The sequence below is a fragment of the Tribolium castaneum genome, chromosome 6 (assembly GCF_031307605.1).
Source record: "Tribolium castaneum strain GA2 chromosome 6, icTriCast1.1, whole genome shotgun sequence".
NCBI lineage: Eukaryota > Metazoa > Arthropoda > Insecta > Coleoptera > Tenebrionidae > Tribolium > Tribolium castaneum.
Window position 1 is genome coordinate 7,964,835 of NC_087399.1, and position 19,346 is coordinate 7,984,180.

The 19,346-nt window shown below is 35.5% G+C and overlaps 7 protein-coding genes across 9 annotated transcripts; 4 read left to right on the forward strand and 3 right to left on the reverse strand.

Annotated features, from left to right (window-relative positions):
* Positions 1 to 17: 17 nt before the first annotated feature.
* LOC656958 (uncharacterized protein) lies at positions 18 to 1,186 on the reverse strand. The gene is made up of 5 exons (XM_015982497.2): positions 1,045 to 1,186; positions 892 to 995; positions 705 to 840; positions 471 to 661; positions 18 to 425 (listed from the first exon to the last, which is right to left on the reverse strand). Exons 1-5 carry the CDS (start codon positions 1,066 to 1,068, stop codon positions 56 to 58), a joined length of 825 nt encoding a protein of 274 aa, XP_015837983.1. The 5' UTR covers positions 1,069 to 1,186; the 3' UTR covers positions 18 to 55.
* Positions 1,187 to 1,499: 313 nt separating this feature from the next.
* LOC656869 (uncharacterized protein) lies at positions 1,500 to 2,482 on the forward strand. Of its 2 annotated transcripts, XM_963369.4 has the most exons (4): positions 1,500 to 1,659; positions 1,707 to 1,811; positions 1,856 to 2,151; positions 2,202 to 2,482. In XM_963369.4, exons 1-4 carry the CDS (start codon positions 1,500 to 1,502, stop codon positions 2,466 to 2,468), a joined length of 828 nt encoding a protein of 275 aa, XP_968462.1. In that variant the 3' UTR covers positions 2,469 to 2,482. The 2 variants fall into 2 exon arrangements, with proteins under 2 accessions (XP_968462.1, XP_008196615.1); XM_008198393.3 differs by lacking the exon at positions 1,707 to 1,811.
* Positions 2,483 to 2,488: 6 nt separating this feature from the next.
* On the forward strand, positions 2,489 to 3,185 carry GatC (Glutamyl-tRNA amidotransferase, subunit C). Its single transcript, XM_963286.4, has 2 exons — positions 2,489 to 2,966; positions 3,011 to 3,185. The coding sequence occupies exons 1-2, from the start codon at positions 2,671 to 2,673 to the stop codon at positions 3,183 to 3,185; spliced, it is 471 nt and encodes a 156-aa protein (XP_968379.1). The 5' UTR covers positions 2,489 to 2,670.
* On the forward strand, positions 3,154 to 4,411 carry PolG2 (DNA polymerase gamma subunit 2). The gene is made up of 4 exons (XM_008198392.3): positions 3,154 to 3,570; positions 3,619 to 3,762; positions 3,814 to 4,000; positions 4,057 to 4,411. The coding sequence occupies exons 1-4, from the start codon at positions 3,154 to 3,156 to the stop codon at positions 4,338 to 4,340; spliced, it is 1,032 nt and encodes a 343-aa protein (XP_008196614.1). The 3' UTR covers positions 4,341 to 4,411.
* Positions 4,412 to 4,514: 103 nt separating this feature from the next.
* Positions 4,515 to 6,078, reverse strand: LOC103313898 (elastase-1). Its single transcript, XM_008198364.3, has 5 exons — positions 5,865 to 6,078; positions 5,643 to 5,821; positions 5,344 to 5,588; positions 5,159 to 5,295; positions 4,515 to 5,112 (listed from the first exon to the last, which is right to left on the reverse strand). Exons 1-5 carry the CDS (start codon positions 5,934 to 5,936, stop codon positions 4,921 to 4,923), a joined length of 825 nt encoding a protein of 274 aa, XP_008196586.1. The 5' UTR covers positions 5,937 to 6,078; the 3' UTR covers positions 4,515 to 4,920.
* Positions 6,079 to 7,379: 1,301 nt separating this feature from the next.
* LOC656532 (chymotrypsin-like elastase family member 1) lies at positions 7,380 to 10,341 on the reverse strand. 2 transcript variants are annotated; one of them, XM_015982498.2, is made up of 4 exons: positions 9,498 to 9,935; positions 7,959 to 8,206; positions 7,772 to 7,908; positions 7,380 to 7,719 (listed from the first exon to the last, which is right to left on the reverse strand). In XM_015982498.2, the coding sequence occupies exons 1-4, from the start codon at positions 9,743 to 9,745 to the stop codon at positions 7,528 to 7,530; spliced, it is 825 nt and encodes a 274-aa protein (XP_015837984.1). In that variant the 5' UTR covers positions 9,746 to 9,935; the 3' UTR covers positions 7,380 to 7,527. The 2 variants fall into 2 exon arrangements, with proteins under 2 accessions (XP_015837984.1, XP_015837985.1); XM_015982499.2 differs by having other exon boundaries at positions 7,513 to 7,727; positions 9,498 to 10,341.
* A 933-nt stretch (positions 10,342 to 11,274) lies between these two features.
* On the forward strand, positions 11,275 to 16,510 carry LOC656451 (heat shock 70 kDa protein II). The gene is made up of 2 exons (XM_962982.4): positions 11,275 to 11,580; positions 14,872 to 16,510. Exons 1-2 carry the CDS (start codon positions 11,379 to 11,381, stop codon positions 16,212 to 16,214), a joined length of 1,545 nt encoding a protein of 514 aa, XP_968075.2. The 5' UTR covers positions 11,275 to 11,378; the 3' UTR covers positions 16,215 to 16,510.
* The last annotated feature ends 2,836 nt before the right edge of the window (positions 16,511 to 19,346 follow it).

A 19,346-nucleotide genomic window follows, 5' to 3' on the forward strand; every position in this document is an offset into this window, starting at 1 on the left:
CGCGAATTGAAACCAAATCGTTCAAAACAACTTTATTTGACCCAAACAACCAACACTAATGCGTCCATTGGGGCTTCCGTTTCTCGATGAAGCTGCGGATGCCCTCTTGCCCATCCTCAATTTGCAAATTCTCGACCATTTTGCGCCCCCCCATTTCGTAGGCTTTTTTCACCTCGGCATTGACCTGTTCGTAATAAAACCGTTTCCCCAGTTCAATCACCGACCGGCTTTTGCCCATAATAGCCCCACAAACGGCAGCAATCTCCCCATCAAGGTCGCTGCAAACTTTGGTGATTAAGCCCCTCATTTCGGCTTCGTGACTCGAAATTGGTTGTCCGGTCAGAAGCATTTTCAGGGCGGTGGTTTTGGGGACAGTCCGGGCCAGGGCTATGCCCGGGGTTGAGCAAAAAATGCCAAAATTAGCGCTGAAAAATGGTATTATTTCGAGTTGGTTGGTTTAGGGGAAGTACCCAGGTGTTGAAAAGGTGCTTTTTTCGGTACAAAAGGCCAAATCGCACTGGGCGACGAGTTGGCAACCGGCGGCCGCAGCGAGACCATCGACTCGGGCTATCACAGGAACGGGGCAATCGATGATTTTGGTCATTAGAGTTGCAGCAAGAGAGAAAACTTTGTTTTGTTGGGCTTTGCCATGCTCTGGAGACTAAATTTGGGGTCATTTAACGCAATTAAATTGTGAATACTACCAGTTCTTTTAAGTTGTGTCCGGCTGAGAAAATGGGGCCTTCGGCACCTATTATTATCACTCTGGTGCTCTTATCAGCTGATGTTTCACTGATGTTGTTGATTAGGTGGTCCATCATTGAAATTGACAAGGAATTTCTGTTCAAAATACCGTTTTTACCTATTTTTTGTTAAATGTAACGAAAGTACCGTGTTTTTTGGTCGCACATCACTATTTTCGCAATTCCATTTTGCACATTCATGTGTGTGGGGGCCCCAGATGAATAAAAACATTTCTGGACAATAAGCCTGGTCTAAAACCGGCAAAAATTCAGTGGAAAGTATTATAAATACGGACAAAACCTTTGGTTGTCTTAATCCCAACATTTCTTCGTGATTTCGGACAATGAACTGTGTTTTTTCATCAGATAAAATATTTATAATTTAATCTTAAAACGTTTAAAAATTTAACACACAGTGGCAAAAAACGAGGCTCAGATACGCATCTGGGTAAGTTACGGGTCACGAAACGTAAAAATTGTATTTATTTTGATCTAAAATTAAAATTTTGAATCGGAAAGTTAAAATTGGCGCGTTTCCTTAAACCAGTGCTTCCAAAACTTTGGTACGATGCAACAGTAAAGAAATCTCAAAAAAATACAATTTTGGGTTACAAACTGCTAATGACCTTACCCGTGGTACAGGTGGTTACGAATCTGCCCCATTGTCAATACTTTGTTACAAATTTTTATTTTAAGTAATGTGTGGGAAGTGCTGCTGAAACGTCATTAAATCTAACCTTAAAAAACCATCTGACAATGCCCCTAATTGTGGTAACTGGGGTCCCCTGCAGCGGCAAAACCACCCGTTCCACTGAACTGAAACAATTTTTCGAAAGCCACGGCAAGGAGGTGCACGTTGTTAGCGAATTTGACCAAATCATCAAAGCCAATTTTGAAAAAAACGCGTTTTTTTCAGGCAAGTATCGATAATTTGGTTTATTTGTTTTGTAATATTATGCACAGATGCCGCGGCTGAAAAACACATCCGAAGTTTGCTCAAATCGGAAGTTTTGAAACTGATAACACAAAAAAATGTTGTGATACTTGATGCCTTGAATTATATCAAAGGTAAATAAAGTTGTGTATGATTTGGTGTTTTAAAATCGTTCCAGGTTATCGGTACGAGCTGTATTGTGGCTCAAAGGCCAACAAGAACACCCAGTGTACGGTTCACACTGAAATAAACCGGGACGAAGCGTGGAAATTTAATGAGAAGCGGCCAGAATTGGAAAGGTATATCAGAGATACTTTTGATGCCCTTCTGATGCGGTATGAAGACCCCGACGGGAAAAATCGCTGGGATTCACCCCTATTTGTGGTTTTCCCCGGACAAGAGCTGGACAAAAGTGCCATCATGTCGTGTTTATTTGACTCAGAACCGGTCGTTCCTAACATGTCCACTCAAAACGTAAAGGAAATATTTCTATTGTAACAATTTTCACTAATGAACAATTGTAGCCCCCACTAAACTCAACGAACTTATACGATTTGGACCAAGTCACGAAAAAAATCACAGACGGGCTTGTCAAAAGCAAGAATATGGGGGTACAAGGAGCTGTAAAAATTGAGGATTTCCCTCACCTATCCATCGATATTTCTAACGTAACCGTGCAAAAATTGATGATTTTGAGGAGACAATACTTAAGTTATTGCAAACTTCACCCGCCTGACACGAAGCAAATCCCACAATTATTTATACAATATTTAATAACAAGCCTGCAATAAAAATGTTACATAACCTCACTTTTTCCATTACCTCACCAAGCGCAATTTTTGGTGTTTTTTTCTAATTTGTGTACATTTTTTAACGTAATTACTTTATTTACACAAAAGTCACCAACAGTTAATAAGTGAACGTTTTTTTCGTATGAGAGTCAGGCGTTTTTTAAGTAAAAGCCGGGCCCTAACCTCAAACTAGTGTCGAAAAATGAGTTTTTTGCGCTGTGGTTTCGCCCGTGTCCGTTACTTTTGCATCCAAAGTGTTGGAAAAGTCAACTATTTCGTGCCTAAAGCCCCCACACGGTCAAAAATCGACCGGAATAAGTTGCCCCCACGCACTAGCATTGACGCTAAAACTATAGCCCTTCTAGAGCGTTTATCACTCGTTGATTGCGCTAATAAACAGGGGATAGAGACATTGGAGGACGCTATTGCCTTTGCCGACCAAATCCAACAAGTGGACACTTCAAACATCGAGCCTTTAGTTACGGTTTTGGAAGACAGGTGAGGGCTCAAGCCTCGTTTTTTGGTCTGATTTCGTGTTCAAGGCCGTTACGGACGCGGGAAGACTGTGTTACTGAAGGTAACTGTCGTGAGGATATTTTACAAAACGCTGAAATCACCGAAGAGGAGTATTTTATCGCCCCCCCTGGAAACATCCCCCTGGAGCCTCGCGAGGATTTGCTGCACGATGACGTTCGAAAAGATCGTGAAACTGTGTGAAAAGCACGGATTCTTGCGAAGAATCGCCAATCCGAGGCTAGAAATGTTCAAAATCGGGCCAACTGGGGCACTTTTGCAAGAAAATTTGCACACCGAGTGGCTCAATAATATCGTAATTAGTAAAGACATTCAAATGTTTCATTGTGTGGACGATTTCGCGGCGACTTTCGATTTTGCCAAAGCGACGTGTTTGGGGATTCCCCCGTTTGGCATCTCTCGTGTAACACAGAGAAAATTGCGAGTGCAGGAACAACTAGATAAAACAGGATTTGAGAAGTATTTCGACCAGGGACGGATCTACGAATGCTGCGTTTTTATGCCCCCGAAAGACGTGACCCAGTTTTTCCACCAATGGCAACGCGAGCGCAAAATTTGGTGGCGCCGAGTTGGTTTTTCAAATTTTTTTTGATTTTTTCAACAGCCAGTTTTACAGTTTTCTTCGTCACCTGGACGTTATATTTTAACAGAGGGGACCCAGAACGTTGAAATTTTGGCCAAGTATCCATGGGGGGACCAGCTGGTTGAAAGTTTGAGTGTTGTTAGTAAAATCGAGGGACTCACAAGTGGGCAATTACAGGTTTCTGTAATTTTGCAAAGTTGAAGTGGTGAATTTATTTCAATTTTCCAGGTCCAGGAGGGTAAAAAATTAGTTGAAATGCATTGTGTTGTTAGTAAAATATCGTCCGTGACGATGCTTCTAAATACGATATGTGATGCTTACGAAGAGCCCCTTTTTCAGGAGAAAGAGCGCCCTTTGTTTCGATTTCACCGTAAATTGGCTCCGTATAAAATCAGTTTTTCGGTCCCTTCAGGCAGTAATAAGAAATAAATTTAGCAATAAATTATTGTTGAAATTACTTTTTTTTTGCAGCTAAAGCGGTAACTAACGAATTGAAGGACTTGGCGGTTTATTTGTGTCGCCAGTTGCGGAAAAATCACATTTCCTGTCTGTACCTCCCTTCCAGTTATAAAAATACACTTGATTTCCAATGGAAACAATACGACCAGTTGGGGGTACCTTATAATGTACTTCTAAACGAAAAAACCCTAAAAAACGGAATTGTTTTTTTACGAAGTCGTGATACGACGCTCAAGGAACAAGTGCATGTGGCAGACCTGGCCCCCTATGTCGAAAAACTGTTCAAAAATTATTAATTCTGATTGTATTTTTTATTTCATGGACTCCCATGACTTTACATAAATAAATCTCATTTCTTTAGCAACAAGTGTGTTTTTTATGCTACCAGCCCTAACAAATACGAGTGTCTTAATATTAAACGCGACTACACTGTCTTTCTATGATCCGACCGGTTAAAATAAAAAAAAATATTCAAAATGTCAAATTTATTTTTAAATGTCAGATTAATGTCAAACATTCAAGGCACTCTGATAGTTGTCGCCATGTTACATTATCATTGGCTACGAGTTGTCCTCGTGGTCGCCAGACTGCATTCCTATTGGTCACGAGTCTCTATCTTAATAAAAAATCTGTATCTAAATGGATTTCAAGTTCCGGAAGCCCAGTCATGTTGAAAATAATTTAGTTGAATTGTCGATTTGGATCATACACAAAATTTTAAAGCTATTAGAAGTTAAAAATTTTATAATGTAGGTCCTAAAGAATCACCCTGTATTTAACCGATCAGTTAAAACATGGGAGTAGAAAAAGATCATTAAATTAAATTTGCTAGGTAATAATATTATCTAATATTTATGGTAATGCCAACCTGACTAGTCAGTTTTGGTTAAATTTCCTAAAATTAATTCCTGTGATTCCCGAAATCCAAGCAATGTAAGCCGAAACTCTCGTATAAACCGAGTTATTGTTAGAAAGCCGGCATTTTGGTGACCGAGCCAAATAACTCGTTATCCCAACTTGAACATATTTATTATTTTTCCTAATAAAGAGAGGACCTCCACTGTCACCCTAAAAATTGTCTTTTATTTCACTAATGTTAAAAAAATTGTCATACGTCGCAAGTTTTGCCTTCGGCAATTGTGGAGGCGCCACAAATTTCAACATGTCGCAGTCGGGGATCCCCCGAACATTTTTTATAATCAGCTATGTGTAAAATCGCCTTTCGGAGCCTTTTCGGGCTTGGACCTCCGTCTAAAACGTGTTTAGTGTCTAAAACCACACTTTTTGACACGTGCTTACCGTCGGTGTAACCGAACCCGGTGAGAAAAGCGGTTTTTTGTAGCAAATTCTCATTGTTGTCGACGTGTAACCGGATTAGGTTCACACTGGCGGTTAGTTTTGCACTTTTCTCGAGTTTTATTAAAGCGATGTCGTTACGATCGGTTTTTAGGTAAGTTGGGTGAATGATTGTTTTAATGGGCCGCAAAATTTGGGCTTTTTTGCCGCTTCTGTACACGCTACCTAGCGCAATGCGAAGCTCGCCACTAAAATCATAAATCATAATTAAATGGTTCGAATTGTTTGAGACAACAACTTACGGTGGCAAACGACGAGTGTGTCGATTTTCTTGGATGCAATGAGCGGCGGTTAAAACCCATCTGGGGTGAATCAAGCTGCCGCCACAAAAACTGAACAAAGTGTTTCGGTTTATCACCTGTAATAAGTTGGCGTGGAATGGGTATTCCCCCGAAGTGGGCTCAATCGGGTTAAAATTACCCTAAAATCGAGGGTTTACTCGCTTTTAGGCCATTGTAACTCACATTTGCGATAGGTTTGCACGCGATTTGAGACAAACAAGTGGCAATGAAAATTACGTAAATGTGCAATGGCATTGCAAAAATCTAATATGTTTATTAGTACCTACATATTCGACAAGGTTAATGCGGCCGGAAATAAAAAAAATAATAATAATTTCGGTTAAATAATTATATTTCATATGGGACACCCATGACTTGTTAAAAAAAATATAATTCCTTGGATATGTCTCCATTTCCATGCCAACTCCATTTGAAAAAATAGGTGTCACCATAGGCGTCTCACAGTGGTCCAAATTACTCAAAACACGCGCGCATTTCACTTTTTAAACTTTGTCATAGAAATGTGTAATTTTAGTATTGGACAATCTATACCTAATTAGTACCGTTAAAAATGTTAAAAATTGCTAAATTTAGGGTGCTTTATTAATTTAACCGCAAATACGCCATTTTGTGTGTGACATATAATCAATATAAAAGGACTATAAAAATTTTACTTTTATCATAGTATTCCAGAATTTTTTGGCTGTATGGATATTAGGACTAAAATGTGCATGTAAACTGTAAAAGGTCCTAAAGACTTGAAAGAAACCCTTAAAATTGTCACTTACCCAGTGCTTGGGTAAAATCTTAGTCGCCCATACAAAAAATAGTACACGCCAATTTTTAAGTTTTACAATTATTTAGACGAATTGGTAACAAATAAACTCAAATCCAGCTGTAACTTAACTTGGAGTAAAGATACAAGCTGTTTGTAGTTAGTTTTTTTCGGAAAAACGTTAAAAGATTTTGGAGCATGATTTTTTAAACCAAAGTACAAGAACAAGTTCCTTTAGACGTTTGAGCGAAAATGCTTTTTCTCAGTTATCTCAGTCCAGGCTTGGGGCGCAACATGTTAAAAAAGTGTATATTTTTTCTTCAAATAAATAAATAAATAAAATCATGGGTATTGGTCGGAGCAAAATAAATTCAGGGTCAATGATTAATGAAGAATTGAATTTTTGAATTCCTTGTCAGTTATGGCCACGGGGGAAATAAAAAAATGCTTAAAGTCGATTCTAAATAAAGAAGATCTTGATCATAACTTAGACAGACGAATTATTTGAAATCAAAGACATATAAAGATTTTTCAACTAATGGACACTTGGAAGTACTAAATAAATTGAAGTTAAAAAATAATAATGCAGACAAACATTTTCGAATCTTATAATTTTGTAATTGTTGTATAGATCAAAGTTTTTTTCAGCAATGTTAAGTTAAGTTTAAATTAAACGCGCTATAGCAATAACGTGCATCAAAAATGAAATGCTTAATGCTTTAAGATTTGACAAAATTAATAACATAGCATTTGCTAACAACAAAGTCAGAAAAAACCTTGAATCATCAATCATTGTTGTTTTTAATCATTCCTCATTTTTTTTCTATTTTTTAATTATGTATTAGCTGTTTCAAAACTATAAAAACGCCAATGTCGCATTTTACCGAATAATTTTGTTAAATTAAAGCATTTTTTGCCTTTTTGTCATTTTTTAAAAATTATTACAACTATATTCAATTAAAAATTGTATATTATCTGTGCTTGCAAATTTTGGTAAAAATATTTGCAAAAAATAACAAACTAAGGGTTAAGGGCGTATTTTTCGCATTTAGACCACTGTGCGTATCCACGTTAATTTTGGTTATATTTCATGAAATTAATGCCCGTTATTTTGGAAATCCAAGCAATGTAAGCCGAAACTCTGGTATAAACCGAATTGTTGAAAGCCACCCTACAGAACGGCAACAAGGTTAAATGACTCGTCACCCCAATTTGGACATGGTGCCCCCTTCTTGTGAGAAAAAGGGGGCCCCCACTGTCCCCCTAAAAAACTATTAATTAAATACAATTTGATTAATTGATTTGATTATTATACTTTGCAAGCTTTTCCTTCAGCGATCCTCGAAGCCGCACAAATCTCAACATTTTTAAACTGTGCTTCACTGAAACACTTGTCGTAGTTAGTGACGTGTAAAACGGCCTTTCGTAACCTGATGGGGGTTTCGTACAAATCTAGAACTTAATTATAGTCGAAATTAATCAGTTTTTTTGAACGGTTTAACCGTTAATGATTCCAAAACCGGTCAAAAAAACGGTTTGGTTAAGCAGCACCTCCTTGTTATTGGTGTGCAATTGGATGAGTTTGACGTTACGTCCCAAAAGCGCACTTTTCGCAAGTCGGACCAATCCGATGTCGTTACGACCACCAGTTTTTAAATACGTTGGGTGAATCACCAGTTTTTCCACCCTCAGGACCTGGGCCTTGTCTCCGCTCCGATAAATACTCCCCAGTGCCACAAAAACCTCACCTCTAAACACATTATAAGTTATTAAAAAAAATTAAATTAAAGGTGTTAATGACCATGGACAACTGGTTACTATCCAGAAGGCTATTAACACCCAATAATTCCCAAGATAGGTAAATAATTACATTTTTTACAAAAAGAAATTCAACAAAAAATACAATTTTTGTCAATTTTTGGCAGTAGGTATTGACTAGAGTTCCTTTATTGGGAGAGTTGGGACACTGAACGTCAAACGGAGCCAATTTTGTATTATGTGGATAATTTTTTATTAAAATTTTTGTTAGTAACTTTGTCAGAGGTTTATGTCGAAAATAATTTCAAGGTTATAATTTTTGTCAAATACATAAAATGACATAATTTTATGTCAAATTTAACCAGGGACGTAGAAAACGTAGAAACTTTGGAATTACTATTTAAAAAAAGAAAATAATTGAATACCTACCATTAATAATGTTCACATTTCTGAAATTTTTCGATATTTATTTTAATATTAAATACATAACTTAAAACATACTTCAGTGCTAAAAATGCTTTTCTTCCAGTCACAACTTTAAGTTAAACATCTCGTCCCAAAAATTGGTCATCAAGAACCCTTCATATTTCCTGTCGTCTTTTTAAATTTTCTAAAAAATGATATTAAAGGTGTTCTCGTATGAAAAACGTAACAAAATCGTGAATTCCCAATAACTTTATAATTTGAAACAGAATCTAAAGTTCACGTAGATGCTAAAGGCGGCCAAGCAGCGACAGGTTCAGCTTTCCTAAAAATTAGAACCAATTTTGGGTTCAAGTACCTACGTATTTTATAAATGCATAGACAAATTCCCAAAATCTCATAGATTTTGTACATAACATTATTTAGACAATCCACTTTTCCAAATGCTTGTTAATAATAAACGTAAAACTTGGCACGAAAGGTTCAATTTCTCTCTCTTTCATCGACGATTACCATTTCTTAAAGTTAAGGAAAAAATGTTTATGATGAAGAGTTTAGACGTAAAATTCTTGTACTTGCAATGAAATGTCTTTTAAAATTTGGAGTTCATATAAAAAACAGTGAATTGGCGACGACTGCCAGTCTAAACCATTTCTAAACGCAGTTAGTCGACGAAAAATGGAAACATTTTTTGACAAATTTAGGAACTCTAGTATTGACAATTTCATATAATTTAAAAAAAAATCTTTCCTACAACTCTCAAAGGAATTATGACTATCTTTATAATTACCGTAACTAAGATAATATTTGACTACAATAGAATAATAATAAAAAATAATAATTTCAAACCAACAACTTACGGTTTAAACGCTGGACTTGTCTCATCCAATTGAATGCAATGTGCGGCTGTTAGCACCCATCTGGGGTGGATCAAGCTACCCCCGCAAAAACTGTGATAGGTTTTATCAGGCTTGAGTTGCATCAAACTAGCATGGAAGGGAAATTCGCCTAAATTGGGTTCAATAGGTTGTGAAAAACCGGTCACGATGGGCACTGCCCGAATTTTCAAAAAATTGCAACAAATTAAATAAACGAAAAAAATTTTCATCTGCGACGGCAAACGTCCAACAATCAGACGAGACGGAAGCAATCATTATTATATTTATTTTATTTAAACAATAACAGGACAGGATGTGACGCCGCTGGACTAAAAATTGATATCTGGACGTTTCCGTGACAATAAATGCTGTAACCATGGATTTTTCGCTATTTCGGTAACAACTAGTGCCTTAGGTGTCGTATGCTACATTCCACGGCCAACTTCAGAGCATAGACACGTCTTATTTTTATCCAAAAACAAGCTTAAATAAAATAAAATTAATTTTGGTTGTTATCACGCTTGTTTCTTTTAAAATAAAAAAGTGTACTATGTAGTTCCAAAACGAACCGAACGATACCAGAAACATGAATTTCGATATAATCTGGTGGTTTTTCACTTTTTTTTAATTTTTGTGATATTCTTCGAAAAAAACTTAAGGTTTTAGGTTAAAATGACAAAACAAAAATTAACTCAATTTTAGGTCCAACTTTGGTGAATTTTCTGACCTGAACAAAATTTTATGAGAAATAATTGAGATTTTTAAAAAAGGTATAAAAAGGTCATTGTCGAGCTAATTTGGTGATTTTTGACTTTTTTAGTAAAATGTCAATTATGAAAAAATATTTGAAAAACGTGTTAGGTACAGACTTCGTTAAAATTTTGAGATTTTTGTTTTTTGACCAAAAAACGAGCTGAATTAATCAAATATTTATAGTACACTCGCACAAAATAACATCCGATTTATCTTTGCGGTGTGTTTGGTTTATTTGGCTAAGTTTTTCCAGAATAAACTAGTCCTTGACTTAGTAAAAACTAAATGGGTGAGCCAAGCTATGAAAATGCAATTATTTCGCAGAATTTTTTTTAAAACAAAACAAAAATTACGCCAAAAGTGATAATCTGATAATATTTTCCGGATAAGGTCAAAACTAATTGAAATACAGGGTGAGTGAATAGTGGGTTATTTCTGAATTTGTATAAATATGCAATCAATAATACTAAAATAATACTGATTCCAGCTGACCAGATCGGTAATCGTTAATAAAATTAAATTTAATCCACGATTACATTGTTCTCGTTAGTAGTGTCATGTTTGTCTTGACAGTTTTATATCGCTGAATCTGGCAGAAAAATTACTTAATTAGATCGAAACTGATGTTATTTTAGTCAGTTTATTTCGTTTTGTCCCAGAGATTTTGCTTTGGAACAAAATTTCCTCGTGTTTCTTTTACCCTTTTTCAGCATAAAGAACTATACAGAGTGTCCGTTTTTCGAACCATGGGGACCTCAGTTATTAAAAGAGATACGAGATCGGTTAAATTAGTGCAAAGTTGCACATTTTATGCTGAACAATTATCCAAAAGAAAATTTGCCCGTATAAAAGTTTCTCCAAAATAAATTAGTCGTTGGGTAAAAAATAATTATTATAATAAACTACAAACAAGCTATGATAACGCAATTATTTCGCAGAATTTTGTTGAAAACAAATGTACCTGATACCTCCGAAACAGTGCGCACAACGTTGTAAAAATAAATTGCCCCCGCGCAATTGCCCAACATTTTAAATATTTAGGTATCGATAAAAATCGAGATAAGATAAAATCAAAACAATCAACGATTAATCTCAGTTTTTTTCGCGAAAATGTCTGAATTGGTGGTCGGAATTGACTTAGGAACAACGAATTCTTGTATTGCCGTTGAACGAAACGGTAAAATCGAGGTAATACCGAATCGCGAAGGCAACAGAACCACGTTATCGTACGTTTATTATGGCGAAGACAGCATCCTTGTTGGCAAAACGGCCAAATACATGGCCAGCGCCAATCCATCAAACGGCATTTACGGTAATAGTTATTTATTTAACGAGTTTGAGTGTAAATCGGACGCTTTATTTCACGAGTGGAATATTAAACTACGAGTGGAAACGAGTGGTTTAATATTCACGAGGTGAAATAAATAAACCGATTTACACGAAAATGAATTGAAAACAACATTTTATTATCAGACTCAAAAAGGCTTAAAATTGCTTTAAATCTGTTAAAAATAATCTGACGTTTCATATTGAGAAATGTCAAACTGTTGTCAAAACAAATTTTGACAGTGTCGAACAATAAATGTTTTTTTATTCCATCGTCAAGAATAAAATCCTATTTTATCTATTGTTTACTTTAGTTTACTTCATGGTACGGATTAATTATATCGTCTAAAAAAAGTTCACAACCATTGTTGTTATTCTGTTTTTGACGTTTTTTTCATTGATGAATTTTTTGAATTAATGGAGGATGAAATAAAATTTAGTATTGTACCTATAAACTATGATGGGTCTATCTCTTTTCGTTTCGGAATTATTCAACTTTTCGTTATAAAAAAGTCTAATTTTTGAAAAATCACTGCAAAGTCGTCTATGAATATTTTCCGGCAAATTTGCAACAGGATAACTCAGAATACTCTGTAGTTTTAGCAACAGTCGACTTTTATTTGAAACATGTAGATAATGTCCTGAAAAATTGTTTTTTCTCCTAAGTTATAGTCCTTTGTACTTTTTTGAAAGTTTTAACAAGTTTTTAGCTATAAAGTTATCAAAAAGCTTCAAATTATGGAAAAATTATCCATTAATAATCGATTTACAGGGTACAGAGTCAGGCAACTTTATCGCGCACCCAAGAAAATCGCGATTTCTAATTAAATAAAAAAATATTGCATTTTACACGCCCGACTGTACGTTCGAAAGGTATCTCCCCTAATTTTTTGGTAATTTTTCACTTGCAGATAAAAATAATAATAAAAAAAAGTAATTTTCGACCAAAAAGTCGAATTCTAAATTTTATACTAAACCACGCGTATTCACTTCAGATGCTTGTTTACGAAATTAGCGAAGAAAAATACCAATCAGATTTAGGATTAAGAGCCGTCCGGAGTGAAATCTCTTATGGGAGTTCCGCTGTACCTCAAAAACTATCAAACATATTTTCATAAACTTGGTATCATGTAAAAGAGATTTTTTTTTCCTGTTTATCGGCCATTTTAGATATGCGATAGGTTACCTACAAACTCTAATAAAGGTAGAGAAAGTTTGACTAAAGTTAAGAATTTCTAGAAAACGCATTTTAAGATTTTTTTTCGAATTTTTTAAATGGCCAATAAATTTATTCTTGTTGTTTAACCCGATAATTTCAAGTTCGATAAAAAAATGTTTGTAAATAACACCTTCACAGAGGTAGCCTTATTTGCTATCGAAAATCGAGTGAGCAAGAGATAATTTACAACTCTCCCATAAAAAGTAACCGCAAACAATTAGACCCGGACTTCAAACATAATTTATGATCACCCCTGACGATGCAAACAGATGTCTAATACATGGCTAGATTTATAAGAGAAGATTTCAGAGATTTTAAAATTTCTTTGGGATAAACATTCTTTTGAATAAATGAGAAATGTGATTTCATTAAAAATACAAGGTACCTAAATAAATGTTTTGCTTTTATTTCTAATACGAAGGACGAAAGTTTATTGATGAGAATGCATTTGAAATAATATTGGTCGGTCATTAATTACTCCGGTGATAAATAAATATTTAAATATTTGGGGAACGGAGTAACAAACCAGGTATATAATCCAGCCAGTTCTCTGTAAACACGTCTTTGTTACCTCTTTTCTGGAAAAAACGATCATTTGTCTCGAATTTGAGTCACTGGCAGCCCTTGGGTTCAAAACTTAGGCCGCACAATTAGAAAAGTACATCGCTTCCATGATACTGCGACCTAATTACGTGGAAAATTATATTATTTTAAGCTGAGAATTGATTTTTTTTTTTTTTTCAAATATGATGTCACTTTGATCTATTTAGTTAAATTTACCATGTTTTGAGAAAAATTGAAAATTTTGTTACTTTTACGTTTTTAGAGCATTTTATCAAGTTTTCAGTAAAGAACTGATTTTGGTAAACTTCCTAAACTCCTATTTTTGGGAAATTAATATTGGTTTGGTCTATTATATGGGTCAAGCAAATACACCCAACAACCCTTTTCAGGCCACTGGTATATAAATGCAGGTACAAGTGAGTGAAAATCATTTGCCTTCGAAACATTGTTCCGTAGATTTCTCTATGACATTTCGAGTTTCGGAGTTTTATTTTTCTTCTATATTTTTTTAATTAGTTTTAGAGTGTTGTTAGTTTAGTTTTAAAGTAAATTAAAATTGCAATGAGTACCTATTATAAATAATAAAACTACAAGATAATATTGCTAATACACGATTGGTTACAAACTTGAAAAATTACGTTTGAGAATTGAAAATGCGGCAAGTCAGTCGCCTACGTAAAATTCTGAAATTCGAAATAAATGAAGGGGCTGGGGTACCAGCGGTTAGGGTGTTGTAAATTATGCGCTCGTAATAGGGTGTCTTTTAACATTGCTGCCGATTCCAACTTGACAGTTGAACTAGTATCGTAAAATTCTGAAGGTCGAGCTTGCTCCGGACGGGCCTTACACGCACTTTTACATTTTAACTTTAAAAATTATTTTTATTTATGAGTTGCTTTTTGTGGCGTCGTAAATTTTGGTGACAATGTGAACAGTAATTGGTGTAAGATTGTAAAAGATTTCGTTGGGATATTTTAATGCAAGCATCAGTTTTATTGCAACACTGTAAATAAGAGGCTTCAAAAAGGTCGGTTACTGGTTGGCAAATTATACCATCTTCTAATAAATCACGCGTCTGGTTTGCCTCTAAATAAAAAAGACCGATTATTTCACCAACCAAGTAAAAATTTATAATTCTGATACCAGCGTTCGATGGGCTAGCAGGTAAGGATTCATTTGGTCTAAAAACTTTGTAGTTAAATTAACAGTAAGTGCCAAAAAACTCACAAAACTGCTACGACTTTATTTATTAACAAAAAAATTTAATAAAAATCTAGAATGGTCTTTATCAATGTACAGACTGGTGTGTAAAATTTCAGGATTTTTATTTCATTAGAAGTCGCGATTTTCTTGGGTGCCTGACCCGTACACACTACGATAAAATTCATCATTATCTTGTCCAGCGTTTCATCCGCTACCGAAGATAAAATAAAACTTTATCGTCCTAATAATAACCATAAATAATTCGATTTCGTGGTTTGATTCTTTGTTTAGAGATCAAAAGACTGATCGGCTGTTTGCACGACGACCCTGATATCGAATCCGAGCGCAAATCGCTAAATTATGAGTTGGTCCGCGGCACCAACGGCGAGATTTTGATCCAAGTCGAGCAAAACTCGGAGAAATTTCACACTTTACCGGAGGAAGTGTGCGCCAGGATCCTCCACCGTCTGAAAATCGACGCTGAAATGTACCTTGGACAGAAAGTGAGCAAAGCGGTGGTCACCGTCCCCGCGTACTTCAACAACAATCAAAGGGCAGCGACTCGGGACGCCGCCAGAATCGCCGGCTTCGAAGTGCTGAAGCTGGTGAACGAACCTAGTGCTGCCGCTCTGGCCTACGTCCGCGAAAATCGCATCAAAAACGGCCGAGTTATCCTAATTTACGACCTGGGTGGTGGCACCTTTGATGTGTCCATTGTCCGGACAGAGAACGGAACAATCAAAGTGCTATCAGTCGACGGTGACACGCATCTAGGAGGCCAGGATTTTCTGAACCGCCTTGTAGACCACGTGGTCGATTACGTGCAAACCAAACACGGGATAAAAGTGCGCGAAAACAAACGCTTGATGATGAACATTTTGAATTCGTGCGAGAAAACCAAAAAAATTCTGACAAGTGCAAACCGAACCGTCATCCCGCTGGAATTCAGCGGCCACTTCGACCAGTTGGAAGTCACACGTGAACAGTTCGAGGAGCTAAACCGCGATCTCTTCGCCAAAACGGTCAAAATCCTCGACAACTGCATCAGGAACCGACGAATGAGCAAGGAGGAAATTGACGAGGTTTTGCTAGTCGGAGGCTCCTCGAGGATTCCCCGGATTGAAACCCTCCTCAAAGCCTACTTCGACAAACCCATCCAGCGCAACATCAACGCCGACGAGGCCATCGCCATAGGGGCGGCCCTTGAAGCCCACCATTTCGCCCAAACCCACCACAATTCGCTCCTAATTGACGTGCTTCCACTTTCAATAGGGACGGTTTTCGACGAAGAGACCATTTTTTTCAATTTCGCGCGCAACACGCCGCTCCCAGCCAACTCCAAACACGTCCATGTTTTCAAAAATCGCAAACAAAAGAACTGTATTTTGTCGGTGTACGAGGGGGGGCATTTGGATTGCAATAAAAACGTCCTGTTGGGGGCGCACGAAATCAAATGGACGGCCACAACGAAAAAGAACAGAAATGTCGAAATTACGATGCAAATTAACAATTATGGGATTATTTGGGTGACGGCGAGAGGCGAGTCGATTAAGACGTTCAGCATTGCGCTGAATAAGGGACGACTTGAAGACGACGAAATTCGGAAATTGAGCCGAGGATTGCAAGTCTCGTAACCCACATGCGACGCCTATGGCTGCCGTTGGTATGGAAATAGCGAAAAATCCATGGTTACAACGTTTGTTGGCATGGAAATGTTGAAATTTTGATTGTTGATGCAGTGGCGTCACATCCTGCGCTCTTATTATTTAAATAAAATATAAAATATAAGTGGTCGTTTCAGTAGAATTAGTTTTATCCCACGCAATAATCAAAAACGAATGCGTTTTCATTTATTTTTCAAGAACTTGTAGAACAAGGAGTTGTTTGTCTCGATTCAGCTCGACTGTAAATAAAATTTTATGAAAAATAAGCCAATTTTTTTTTTCAATCCTCATCTGAACGCATTTTTGTACTAATGGTGCTATTCTCTGACTTCTGAAAAGGGGTAAGATCAACCGTAAAAAAATCAACTAGTAGGTATAGTCCATAAGTGGCAATAACACTACTAAAAAATCACCAAGAACGCGATATTTGTATGAATAAAAAATTAACAATGTTTATTATTTATTCATTGTGGTTGCATTATCATTTGGCAAAACAAAACAAGGATTTTTAAATTTGCATTACTTTTTGTTTTAATAATAATTTTCCTTCTTCCAAATTTTGTTTCTTCCTACTATTTTGCGCAAAAGTTGTGAAGGGAGAAACTTGGAAGGGAAGGTAGTCTATAACGCCGATGTTACGTTTTTTGGTAATCGACAAACACTTTTTATAATCTTTATCTTTTATACTACATACCTACTTGCATAGACAACTACTACATTCAAAGAATTTTTGCTCTAATGGCACAGTGAAATGCTCTGGATTAGACTGGAATGGTTTAATTATAATGTTATCTAGGGGCAAAAGAACTACCAGCTGATGTCTGCATTAAATTTGTCAAGTTCTGATTGATTGTCAGTTCTTATTCGGAAGTAAAATTACCGTTGGGGGCACCACTGAGCTAGGTCGAAAACAGTAACCATAAATGGCGGGAAAATGTTTATTGGGATATTTTGAGCGTTGTACGAATTTTGGGGCTTCACAATTATTACATTGCCTATGCGGAATGATTATTGCATCTTTGGTGCAAGAAACTTATGTTGATAAATGAGAGATGACGAGGAAAACACGAATAACGAATGACTGTTTGGTTCACTTTCTTTATTGGAAAATTATTACAAAGACATTGAAAAGCCTACCTTTTAGCATAATTTACGTTTAAATGTATCAGCAGTTGTTAATCTTTATTGTAGTTTTGTAGATTTACCGCAGCATTTCATGATTTTTTCAGTGGAAAATTCTAACCTAAAATTCATAACACTTCACTAATTTATTGGTTTCTTGAACCAAACTTTGTGTTCGCTGTGATCCATTACTTATAATCTTTAATTAGACAACTGTTTGATAACACTTTGTAATCAAAATTTAAATATTTTTCACTTTTTATCCACTTTCAAGTTCCAACAATAAACACTTTATACCACGAAAAACTACAGAACCAAAGTCAACGCTAGTATTTACTACCACGTACTTTTAAAGTAATTCTTTCTATTGTAAGTAATTAACACTATACACTCAAAATTGTTTAACAATTCATTAGTTCAGTCAGTTAAATGTGGCATTACGAAAATTTCTTTACTGTTTTCGACATAGTTCAAAAGTCATCACCAGAGGGCGTCTAGTTAATTTTATTTCCGAATAGGAAACAACCATGTTTAAAGTATAAAAAATAGAAAAATCCGACAAATTTGACAGTACTGATTACACCACCAATAATTATCAATTTTTTTTTTAATTTAACCGAAGGCAGATACTTTGCAAAATTGCACCATAAACAACAGAAAATTACTGAATAAAGACAAAAGTGTCCTATTTTTGGGCTTTCTCAAGTGTTTTGAAACAGAAGCTACTTTTTTTGCATCGAATAATTCGCTGAAGGTGGCTGAAGAATTAGAACAAAGTTCATGAAAATCGATGTTATTTATTAATTTATTAATTTATTAAGGTAGTGTGATGCGTATCTGATTGATGTTGCTAGGTTTTAACTACGGTATAATTATTTAAATTTAACTCTCCATTAAATACAGCGTGGTCCCAATATAATCTGTCAAATTAAATCCAGTAATAGGTAAGTAACTATGAGTAGAACAATAGAACTCATACACAATTTTTTTTCTTTTCGTTTTCAAAATAAAAATCATTGAAAATTAGATCAAATTTTGCTGTACCCTAATGATTTAAAAAGACAAGATTGCTTAGATGCTGTCATTAACAATTAAATGCTGATTAAATAGACAGTGATCCTTAGCGTTGAATGTGTGTGGATAGGGGTTAATTTATCTTCATTATTTCTGACCTTACAAAAAAAGGTTTTTCGGACTTGTTAGATGCTAGCCTGATGACCCAAAAATTTTTATAAAATTATATCGAAACCGCACTGTATGTGACTAGAAAGCTATATTTATTTTTTAAGACCAAACTTCATTAGCTCGTTTTAGTTTTGACAAAATGTTCAGAAACAACCTGACTCGATTGCCAAACACAAAATAACATCAATTTCGGTTTATTTTTGCGATTTTTGGGCGTTTTTTGATTTGCAAACTAAATAAAGAAAACAATTTATATCTGGTTTATTTTTATTTAATCAGGTTCGAAAGTTTTTCCGAAAAAAACATTAGTCTTCACCCCAACAATGTACTTACATTTTAAATAATTGTAAAACGCTCGAAAACTTAAAAAATTATATAAATTACGACTTATTAATGTGGTGATTTTTTAAGGCTGTTTCAGCAAAATATCACAATAAACTCAGAATGTAATTCAAAACACCCTTAAAACCTTAAAAAAGATGAAAAGAAGACAATTCTCATTCAATTATTTTGATTTTGTGTTAAAAAATCAATGTTTATAATCACGCGACAGAAAACAACTATTTATTTTTTTTATTTTTAGACGTGTTTTGACAAGATGCTACAAAATAAATGAATCTGTTTTGAACACAGAAAGCTAAGATAACATAAATTTCAATCTAATTTTTCTGTCCTAGGTAACAGTGTTTCAAAACAGCCTAATTTGAACCCAAAAATGTGCTTAAGGAGCTGACAAACGCAAAAATAAGACTATTTTTGCTATATTTTCGACTTCAGACGCTCAGCGTAAATACC